General features: G+C 40.5%; 1 protein-coding gene and 1 long non-coding RNA gene across 2 annotated transcripts in view; one reads left to right on the top strand and one right to left on the bottom strand.

Annotated features, from left to right (window-relative positions):
* The window catches only part of golph3a (golgi phosphoprotein 3a), a 91,512-nt gene extending 80,320 nt beyond the window's left edge, over window positions 1-11,192 (top strand). Inside the window, exon 4 of the mRNA XM_059989570.1 lies at window positions 8,747-11,192. Coding sequence (XP_059845553.1) covers window positions 8,747-9,171 — 425 coding nt within the window. The 3' untranslated portion in view covers window positions 9,172-11,192. The remainder of the gene's footprint in view (window positions 1-8,746) is intronic.
* Window positions 1-12,006, bottom strand: part of LOC132404951 (uncharacterized) — a 42,554-nt gene that overhangs the window by 11,004 nt on the left and 19,544 nt on the right. The window lies entirely within an intron of this gene.

Below are 12,006 nucleotides of genomic sequence, written 5' to 3'. Positions count from 1 at the left end.
GTATCAAAATTGTGGCAAGAAGACAACAGTTCTGCTAATTCAGAAAAATATAGTGCATTATGGTTAATTGGGCCATCGATTAATTGGGGCAGCCGTTTATTTGGGGCAACTCTTAAAGAACAGAAAGTAATTGAGAAAATAGGTGGGAGTCCCTTTGGTTTTTTGGGACACTAGGTGGGGGGGGGGGTGATGTGCGTGTGTGTGTTCGTTCAAAAAGCACTGATTTTTGCCACTGATAGTTAGCAAGAAATAAGCAATAAGACAAATCAAAACTGTTTTGTTCACTGGGTTTCAAGCATTCAGGCTTTGACATGCCAGGAACATCTGGGAGTGAAAGTGAAACAATTTCACTACTTCAATAAGTTAGGAACTATGAAGAATTTGAAGGCTTTGACAATCATCTTGGAAAATGAAGATTTGGAGAATGCAATCGCTGAAAGCATTGTAGGAAGTCAGTCTATTATCTGCACTAGGTGCCTGTGCTGATTTTGTTCATTTACAGTCAATTAAAAGAACATGGGAGTGTACATTGTATTCCTCTATTGATAGCTATCAGGAACTAATACACAATTTTATAGTGCTATAGTAGGATTGGTATTGTTCTGACTTGTTCTGTATTTCAGTTAAATCCATAATTTGTTACTCAGTTAAATAGTAGTTTGTCTTTTTTAATACCTTCAACTATTTCCATGAAACTTCAGCTAATTGGGACAGCCTCTTAATAGGGGCAAAATGTACTAGTCCTGATGTGCCCCAATTAACTCTGTACTCAAACTTTGTAATTTTTCAAATTGCTAATGAGTTTTGACCCTTATTCAATATTCTTTTGTACTATATCAAGCAGTCCATTATCATAAAAGCACAAACTATCCCTCTGATAAATCATACATAAAATGTGCCAATGGATTTTTTTCCAATTTTCTCATAATGTAAATAATAAAGGTGATCCTGGAGAGTGTTTGGATAAAAGATTTCCTGCAAAATGGAAATTTCAGTGCATGCTCTATTTGAAGTAGAACTGTTCCATTGTAACTTACCAAACATGAATTAAAATCTATTTTAATACTGTAAATAACCATAAAATATGTGCAGAAAATATTGGTCCTGCCAAACGGCCCAAAACGTCGACAGTATATCTCCTTATAGATGCTGCCTGGCCTGCTGTGTTCCGCCAGCATTTTGTGTGTGTAGTTTGAATTTCCAGCATCTGCAGATTTCCTCGTGTTTGCAGAAAAATTACATTTTTTGGATTACACTTTTATGTGTACTGTGGTGCTAGAAAGTTTGCAAACCCTGTAGAATTTTCTCTTATTTCTGCATAAATACGACCTAAAATGTGATCAGATCTTCATGCAAGTCCTAAAACTAGATAAAGAGAACCCAATTAAATAAATAACACACAAAATATTTTACTTGTTCATTTATTTATTGAGAAAAGTTATCCAATGTTACATGTATTTTTTGGAGAAAGTATGTGACCCATAAGACATATGAGCAGAATTGGACCATTTGGCCGATTGAGTCTGCTCTGCCATTCAATCATGGCTGATCCTTTTTTTCCACCTCCTCAGCCCCACTCCTCATAACCTTTGATGCCATGTCTAGTCAAGAACCTAACAAGCTTTACCTTTAATACACCCAAAAATCTGGCCTCCACATCTGTGTATGGTAACAAATTCCACAAATTCACCTCCCTCTGGCTAAAGACATTTCTCCACATCTCTGTTTTAAATGGATGCCACTCTACCCTGAGGCTGTGCCCTCTTGTGCTAGACTCCCCCACCATGGGAAATATCCCTTCCACATCTATTCTGTTTAGGCCAGCATTCAAAAGGTTTTAATGAGATCCTCCCTCATCTGTCTAAATTCCAGCAAGTACAAACCCAGAGCTATGAAACATTCTGTGTATAATAACCCTTTCATTCCTAGAGTCATCCTTGTGAACCTCCTCTGCACCGTCTCCAATGCCAGCACATCTCTTCTTAAGATGAGGAGCCCAAAACTGTTGGTGCCCAAAACAATACTCAAGGTGAGGCTTTATAAAGCCTCAGCATCACATCCCTGCTCCTCTATTCTAGACCTCTTGAAATAAATGCTAACACTGTATTTGCCTTCCTCACCTGCAAGTTAATCTTTAGGATGTTCTGCACAAGGACTCCCAAGTCCCTTTGCATCTCAGATTGTTGGATTTTCTCCATGTTTAGAAAGTAGTCTGCACATTTAGTTCTACCAAAGTGCATGACCCTTGAGGTAATGCCTTCTACAAAAGCTGTTTGGAGTCAGGTGTTCCAGTCAATGAGATGAGATTGCCAGTGTGGGTTGTGGAGGTGCCCTGACCTATAAAAAAGACAGGATACTGACAGAGCCCACTCTTCTCAAGAAAGATCTGTCTATATGCACCATGCTTCAAAAAAAAGACTTTCACAGTACCTTGGAAGAAGAATTGTAGAGATGCATCAAGCTGGAAAAGGCTACATAAGCAATTCTAAAGACTTGAGTGTTCAGCAGTCCACAGTAAGAGAAATTGTCTACAAATGGAAGAAACTTTAGTATGGTTACTACTCTCCCTAGGAATGGGCATCCTGCAAAGATCACACCAAATGTTTGATGTGCAGTGCTGAAGGAGCACACCGATAATGGTGAAGGAGGTGGAAAAAAAACCCAAGGGTAAAAGCAAAGACCTGCAGAGATCTCTAGAACTTGCTAAAGTCTCTGTTCATGTCTCCACTGTAAGGAAAAAAAACAGTGAACAAGAATAGTTTTCACGGAAGGACACCACGGAGGAAACCACTGCTCTCCAAAACAAAAACGTTGCTGCATGTCTCAAGTTTGCAAAAGACCACCTGGATGTTCTACAGTGCTTCTGAGGCAATGTTCTGTGGACAGATGAGACAAAAGTTGAACTTTTTGGCAGAAATGCACATTGCAATGTTTTGAGAAAAATGGGTATTGCACACCAGCACCAAAACCTCATCCCAAATGTGAAGCATGGTGAAAGGAACATCATATTTTGTGGCTGCTTTGCTGCCTCAGGGCCTGGATAGCTTGCAGTCTTTGAGGGAACAAGGAATTCAAAGTTGTATCAAGACATTTTACGGGAGAATGTCAGGGTAGTAGTCCATCATCTTAAGCTTAATAGAAGTTGGATACAATGATCCAAAAGACAAGAGTAAATTAACAACAGAATGCTTTAAAAAGAAGAAAATCCGTATTTTGGAATGGTCATGTCAAAATCCTGACTATTCCAATAGAAATATTCTGGAAGGATTCGAAGCAAGCGGTTCATGCAAGGAAGCCCACCAACATCCCAGCGTTGAAGCAATTTTGTAAGGAAGAATGGCCTAAAATTTCTCCAAGGCAATGTACAGGAAACATTTGGTTGAAGTTATTGGTATTCAAGGGGGTCACACCAGTTATTAAAAACAAAGATTAACATACCTTTTCCAACAAATGCAGGTAATATTAGTCATTTTTCTTAATAAATAATTCTCCCAGCCTCCTGGATGGTCATATCTGCACCCAGTGTGTCAAGCTGCAGCTCCTAAGGGACTGCATTAGGGAACTGGAGTTGCAGCTCGATGATATTCATTTGGTCAGGGAGAGCGAGTAGGTGATAGAAAGGAGTTATAGGCAGGTGGTCACACCAGGGCCACAGGAACAGACAAGTGGGTAACAGGAGAGGGAAGGAGAAGAGTCAGGTAGTAGAGAGTACCCCTGTGGCTGTCCCCCTGAACAATAACTACTCCTGTTTGAGTACTGTTGGGGAGGGACAGACTACCTGGGGGAAACAACAGTGGTTGCACCTCTGGCACAGAGTCTGGCCCTGTGGCTCAGAAGGGTAGGGAAAGAAAGAGAAAGGCAGTAGTGATAGTGGACTCTATAGTTAGGTCAGACAGGCAATTCTGTGGACGCAGGAAAGAAACTCGGATGGTAGTTTGCCTACCAGGTGCCAGGGTCCGGGATGTTTCAGATCGCGTTCATGATATCCTGCAGTGGAAGGGAGAACAGCCAGAGGTCGTGGTACATATTGGTACCAATGACATAAGTAGGAAAAGGGAAGAGGTCCTGAAAAAAGACTACAGGGAGTTAGGAAGGAAGTTGGGAAGCAGGCCCACAAAGATAGTAATCTTGGGATTACTGCCTGTGCCACGTGGCAGTGAGTATAGGACTAGAAAGAGGCGGAGGATAAATGCTTGCCTGAGGGATTGGAGCAGCAGGGATTCAGATTTCTGGATCATTGGGACCTCTTTTGGGGCAGGTGTGTCCTATATAAAAAGGACAAGTTGCACTTGAATCCCAGGGCGACCAATATCCTGGCAGGAGGTTTGCTAAGGCTACTGGGGAGCATTTAAACTATAATTGTTAGGGGGTGGGAACCAAACTGAAAAGACTGGGGGAAGAGGTGGTTGGCCCACAAACAGAGAAAGCTTGGAGACAGTGTGTGAGGGAGGATAGGCAGGTGATAGAGAAGGGACGCGCTAAGACCGACGGTTTGAGGTGTGTCTATTTTAACGCAAGGAGTATTGTGAATAAAGCGGTTGAGCTTAGAGCGTGGATCAGTACTTGGAGGTATGATGTGGTGGCCATTACAGAGACTTGGATGGCTCAGGGACAGGAATGGTTACTTCAAGTGCTGGGTTTTAGATGTTTCAGAAAGGACAGGGAGGGAGGCATAAGAGGTGGGGGCATGGCACTGTTGATCAGAGATAGTGCCACGGCTGCAGAAATGGTGGACATCATGGAGGGATTGTCTAAGGAGTCTCTGTGGGTGGAGGTTAGGAACAGGAAGGGGTCAATAACTTGCTGTTTTTTATAGGCCGCCCAATAGTAACAGGGATCTCAAGGAGCAGATACGGAAACAGATCCTGGAAAGATGTAATAATAACAGAGTTGTCGTGGTGAGAGATTTTAATTCCCCAAATATCAATTGGCATCTCTCTGGAGCAAGGGGTTTAGATGGGATGGAGTTTGTTAGGTGTGTTCAGGAAGGTTTCTTGACAGAATGTGTAGATAAGCCTAAAGAGGGGAGACTGTATTGGGAAATGAATCTGGTTATGTGTCGGATCTCTCAGTGGGAGAGCATTTTGGAGATAGTGATAATAATTCTATATCCTTTACAATAGTATTGGAGAGAGAGAGAGGAACAGACAAGTTAGAAAAGTGTTTAATTGGAGTTATGAGGCTGTCAGGCAGGAACTTGGAAGCTTAATTGGGAACAGATGTTCTCAGGGAAAGGTAAGGAAGAAATGTGGCAAATATTCAGGGGATATTTGTGTGGAGTTCTGCATAGGTACATTACAATGAGACAGGGAAGTTATGGTAGGGTGCAGGATCTGTGGTGTACAAAGGCTGCAGTAAATCTAGTCAAGAAGAAAAGGAAAGCATACGAAAGGTTCAGAGAGCTAGGTATTGTTAGAGATCTAGAAGATTATAAGGCTAACAGGAAGGAGCTTAAGAAGGAAACTTAGAGAGCCAGAAGGGGCTAAGAGAAGGCCTTGGTGGGCAGGAATAAGGAAAACCCCAAGGCATTCTACAAGTATGTGAAGAGCAAGAGGATAAGATGTAAAAGAATAGGACCTATCAAGTGTGACAGTGGAAAAGTGTATATGGAACCGGAGGAAATAGCAGAGGTACTTGATGAATTCTTTATTTCAGTATTCACTATGGAAAAGGATCTTGGTGATTGCAGTGGACTGAAAAGCTTGAGCATGTAGGTATTAAGAACGAGGATGTGCTGGAGCATTTGGAAAGCGTCAAGTTGAATAAGTCACCAGGACTGGATGAGATACACCCCAGGCTACTGTAGGAGGCGAGGGAGGAGATTGCTGAGCCTCTGGCGATGATCTTCGCATTATCAATGGGGATGGGAGAGGTTCCGGAGGACTGGAGGGTTGCAGATGTTGTTCCCCTATTCAAGAAAGGGAGTAGAGATAGCCCAGGAAATTATAGACCAGTGAGTCTTACTTGAGTAGTTGGTAAGTTGATGGAGAAGATCCTGAGAGGCAGGATTTATGAACATTTGGAGAAGTATAATATGATTAGGAATAATCAGCATGGCTTTGTCAGGGGCAAGTCGGCAAGCCTGATTGAATTTTTTGAGGATGTGACTAAACACACTGATGAAGGAAGAGTAGTCGATGTAGTGTTATATGGATTTCAGCAAGGCATTTGATAAGGTACCCCATGCAAGGCTTATTGAGAAAGTAAGGAGGCATGGGATCCAAGGGGACATTGCTTTGTAGATCCAGAACTGCCTTGCCCACAGAAGGCAAAGAGTGGTTGTAGACGAGTCATATTCTGCATGAAGGTTGGTGATGAGTGTTGTGCCTCTGGGATCTGTTCTGGGACCCTTACTCTTCATGATTTTTATAAATGACCTGGATGAGGAAGTGGAGGGATGGGTTAGTAAGTTTGCTGATGACACAAAGGTTGGGGATATTGTGGATACTGTGGAGGGCTGTCAGAGGTTGCAGGACATTGATAGCATGCAAAACTGGGCTGAGAAGTGGCAGATGGAGTTCAACCCAGATAAGTGTGAAGTGGTTCATTTTGGTAGGTCAAATATGATGGCAGAATATAGTATTAATGGTAAGACTTTTGGCAGTGTGAAGGATCAGAGGGATCTTGGTCCGAGTCCATAAGAAGCTCAAAGCAGCTGCACAGGTTGACTCTGTGGTTGGGAAGGCATACGATGTATTGGCCTTCATCAATTGTGGTTGAATTTAGGAGCCGAGAGGTAATGTTGCAGCTATATAGGACCCTGGTCAGACCCCACTTGGAGTACTGTGTTCAGTTCTGGTCGTCTCACTACAGGAAGGATGTAGAAACCATAGAAAGGGTGCAGAGGAGATTTACAAGGATGTTACCTGGATTGGGGAGCATGCCTTATGAAAACAGGTTGTGTGAACTCGGCCTTTTCTCTTTGGAGTGTTACGAGCCCCGTAACTGGGTCATTTACCAGCAAAGATAGAGAGGTCCGTTGAAGTCTGATGGTACTATTTTTAACAATATTTATTGATAAAAATATACAAAAATAATATCAATGCAAACATACAGCTAATATACGTCGTCAATACTAAATCTAAAAGCGCGGGTATAATAATAATCAATAAGAAATAGCTCTATCGTTGTCTAGGGGATAATGTATTGTCCGATGGAAATATAAAAGTCACTTTAGTTCATTCAGGCTGCAGCCTTTAGTTGGAGAAAGACAGATTTTTTGGAACTTGCCAGCTTTTCCTTTTTATGATGTCGATGCTTTGAAATTTCATTGGTGGTGACCTCTTCTTTAGCTAAGCCGTCTTCTGTGGTAAGGCCCCAATCCCGGGCAACGGGAAAGGACACACGTGGGCCCTCCACCGGCTGTCGCTATTAAACGCTGTCACGGGATTTCTAGCGTTCCTCCTGGTGCGTCTAAAGGGGTTCCCCAGACCCTCTTTTATCCTGACTCACGGGGTCTCAGATGTCAGTCAGGTTGGGATGATGCAATCCCTCAACCAACCCCCTGAGGGCTTCCATGAAGTACAGTACTCAATACACAATTCTGTCTCCAAGAGACAATGGCCGTTATCCGTGGTTTTGTATCGCGGAGGCCAGGTCACATTCCAAACGTCTCTCTCTCATTTCCTGGGTCTCCTGACCTGAATTAATAGCAATCTTGCGATTCTCAAAAAGGAGGGGGCAACTTTGTACCCTTCGGCCCCTCAGAGTTGGGGCACAGGCGTAACAGGAGTGATGGAAAATGAGGGTTGACCTGACAGGTGTAAGATGACGAGAGGCTTTGATCATGTGGATAGTCAGAGGTTTTTTCCCAGGGCTGAAATGGTTGCCACAAGAGGGCACAGCTTTAAGGTGCTTGGGAGCAGGTACAGAGGAGTTGTCAGGGGTAAGTTTTTTACGCAGAGAGTGGTGAGTGCATGGAATGAGCTGCCGGCAACGGTGGTGGAGGCAGATACAATAGGGTCTTTTAAGAGATTTTTGGATAGGTACATGGAGCTTAGGAAAATAGAGGGCTATGGGGACGTGTTCAGCACAACTTTGTGGGCTGAAGGGCCTGTATTGTGCTGTAGATTTTCTATGTTTCTGAAAGAACAAGTAAATGTTTTTATATTATTTATTTAATTAGGTTCTCTAACTAATTTTAGGATTTTTATGAAGATCTGATTACATTTTAGATCACATACTTATGCAGAAATAGAGAAAATTCTGTAAGATTCACATTTTCTAGCACCTCTGTAAGTTTATGATCAGGTTATTTGAAATGAAAGCACAAAGTGTTATTTCATTGCAGCATCTGACTTCTTTTCAATGATGGAAAGTTTTTTAAACTAAATATATGGGGCTTATCTGAACGGTAACCTCTGTAGACACAATAAACACAAGAGACTCTGCAGGTGGTAGAAATCCAGAGGAACAAATACAAAATTCTGTTCCTGATGAAAGGTCTTGGCCTGAATAAGAGGAGCTGTTCATTCCTCTCCATATATGCTGCTTGACATGTTGAGTTCCTCCAGCATTTTATGTTTGTTCCTTTGTGTTCAGTTTTAACTTATTCCTGTTTTATTTTAGTTATTTTATAAGCAATGTATTTGAAATCATATAGTTAAGATGTTGGTGGATTATTGGACACTTACTGATATTTTTAAGATTAACACTAGATGATCCTGCTGTAATTCTTAAAGTGATACAATATGTTTCATTTCTTTCATATACAAGTATTAAGTTTTTTCTCCCTTTATATCACAAGGTGAAACATGGAATCCATTAAAGCTACACTATCAATTACGAAATGTCCGTGAGCGATTGGCGAAAAATCTAGTGGAGAAAGGTGTACTGACAACAGAGAAACAGAACTTCCTGCTGTTTGACATGACAACACACCCTCTTACCAACAATGTAATCAAGCAGCGTCTCATCAAAAAAGTTCAGGAAGCTGTGCTGGATAAATGGGTGAATGATCCGCATCGGATGGACAAGCGCTTGCTTGCCCTCATTTACTTAGCCCATGCCTCGGATGTACTGGAGAATGCCTTTGCCCCTCTCTTAGATGAACATTATGACTTGGCCATGAAAAGAGTACGACAGTTGCTGGACTTGGATCCTGAAGTTGAATCTATGAAATCTAATACAAATGAATTACTTTGGGCTGTAGTTGCTGCCTTTACGAAGTAAACTATAGAATTAAATGTTTATTTGTTTTCCTGTTTTTCTTCTCCCATTATAATACCTATCCTTATAAGTTGTAACACTCTTTCCATGAAATTAGACCTTTCCTTTGAAACTTGCTTAAATGCTTTGGTTCCAATAAATCTTGGAAGACTGATTCATAAATGGCCAATGAAGCGCTGCGTTTCTTACAGCCAAAGAGAGAGGTACTGTATCATTTTTGTGGCCTGTTCAATTCTCTTTCTGCTCCATTTCATTTAAATGGTAACGTGGAAAGAAACTCAAGTGCAGCTTATTCCTTATAAGCTCATAACTAGTCAACCAAGATATTTTGTCTGTCAGTATTTTTATGTAATAGAAGTGAATGGGGTAGGTGGGTTTTGTACTTGGATCAAGCATGCATTTATTTAGACTGTAAACTGCATTGTCATTTTAAATGACCATCATATGCACTTGGTTTATAAATATAGGGGATTCAAAATGCTGCACTGTAAAACACTAAATATCTGCCGCCTTACTGCATTATTTTCAGCTACTGATGAAAACGATGTCAATCCTCCCATAATGTAAGAGAATACGTGTAGTGTTTGATTTCCCTACTCCATCTTTTAAAATCCAGTTACTTTAACTTATAAAATGTAGTGTGCATGGGCCCCTAAACTTAATGAAGTTTTGTGTTATTTTTTTTTGGTGGGATCAACTGTAAAATGCTACCAGAAATTATTTTACTGCATTGGAAATAAACATTTATTGTGAAACTAATGGTCTGTTAAAACATCACTATGCACAATAGACTTAATACATGGACATACAAACAGAAAAACCACAAAAGATCATGTGGCCAAGAAGCATGGCATTGTCTTTTGATTCATGGCCAAAAATTACATGGGGAAATGTGTTTAGTCAAATTCTCAATCAAATTCACCTCCACTGAGATCAGATTACTTGCACATTTCCTCCCCCTTTTCAATTTTACTTTGATAGCAGAACAGCGAGTCTTTCTAAAAGTTTAAGATTTATGTTGCAGTTTGTAAATTTATGCTTTTTGTTATCTATCTACTTTTTTGTAAGCCATCTCTTTTAAATTATTACATCAACTTGATTGACAGAGGAGGCCTTCTAATAGTGATCCATAGATTCACAATTTTAAGTGGAAGTAATTCTGGGATAGCTAACATTCCAGTATAGTTTGTATATAGTTCAACTTGTATATTTACCTATTCCATCCTAGTTTTTATTTTACAAAATGATGAATTCCACACCTGATCTCATCTGTGCTTAGCCAGTCATATGGTGGAGAGGAGTTTTTTCTGTAGAGCATGTTCAAAACTCTTATGTAATTTTTAATGTATGTGGAAAAAGTACCTTGCAGCTACTTGGACCAGTACATAGCCCTTTATGTTATTCAATGTGAGGTTCAAGTTGGTTTTAAGTCTTGTAACAAGTATATTTCATATCAAAGAATGCTTGTTGTCAATAGCAAGAGGGTACAATTCTTTATTTTTCATTTTTTAGTTCTTAGTACACTGAAAATGATGTGATGTCTTAGTTTCTGTTTTCTTGCAAAAAAATTACTAATTTTAGTTAATTGCTACTTTGGAAATCTTTTATAAGCATGGCATGTGAATAGTTAATTGCAAATTGCGCCGCTGTAATTATTAGGGGTGTTGTTTTGTGGAATAGCAACTATTCCGATTATGGCACAGATTTTATTTTACATATAACTTGTTTTAGTATGTCAAATGAAATTACTGGCTTTTCAGCCTGTGAGCTCTTCACTGCTTGCTTCACTGCTGCTGGTTTCACCATATTTATGTAAATAACAAAAGAATTAGCAAAACAGTGATTCATGATTATATTACATATGAATGATGGGGCTTACAGGTGTTTCTGAATAATTTGTTCAAGAATTCAAAACAACAATACTAGATGGAGTAGAACTGTAGACTTGAAATTAAAGATCCCTGATCTGTATACTAGCTTTTTACTTTTCAGTTAATAAACTATGATCTTGAAAGTTCTTGAAATTTGCATCATTTATGCATTTATTAAATCTTAGAAGTAACACTTATGGAGATGGGAATTGTTTTGATGTTACACAAAAATGCATTATGCAGAAGTACGATCTCTGGATTTAAAACCCTTTATCCCCATGGCTTGAAATGGATTTGTTTATTTATTTATTGAGATACAGTACAGAATTGGCCCTTCAAGCCACAAAACCCAGCAAACCCAATTTGAGGCCTCTATCGGTCTGAATTGGCCATTGATATTGCATCCTAGCTGTCTAAATATGCGAGCCTGGGCAGTAGGATATGGAGAGCAAGCTGTTGCCCATGTAGCAAGCTCCCCCGCTCAGGGACTCCAGCTCCAGCTCGAGCTCTGGATTTTCCTTCAGTGTTTACTCCCTAAGTCTTCCCATGAGTGGTTATAGCCGCAGGCAGCGGAGGTTTGAGATCCGAGTTTTCCTTCTAGATAATTCCAACAATGGCTGATGGGCCTCATCTAACCAAAGCAACTAGTTTCAAGGTATCAGTAAACCACCTTTGCTCCTTCTGTCAGTAGAAATGGTTCTGCTGGACTTAGTAGCTTAGCCACACATGAAGGCCATGAGCTGTCAGAGTCTATTTGAGGCACATGCCATTGGGAGCATTTAATAGGTAGTGGGAGCTCATCCACATTACTACCTATGGCTATAATAACCTTAAGGAACCCAGTTTAATCCTAGCCCAATCATGGGACAATTTACAATAACCAATTAATCTACCAACTGATAGGACTTAGGACTGTGAGAGGAAACCCATGAGGTCATAGGGAGGACGTACAAACTGCTTACAGACA

Source organism: Hypanus sabinus, chromosome 14, assembly GCF_030144855.1.
Source record: "Hypanus sabinus isolate sHypSab1 chromosome 14, sHypSab1.hap1, whole genome shotgun sequence".
NCBI lineage: Eukaryota > Metazoa > Chordata > Chondrichthyes > Myliobatiformes > Dasyatidae > Hypanus > Hypanus sabinus.
Note: the sequence above shows the minus strand (reverse complement) of the source record. Positions and strands in the feature narration are given on the sequence as shown.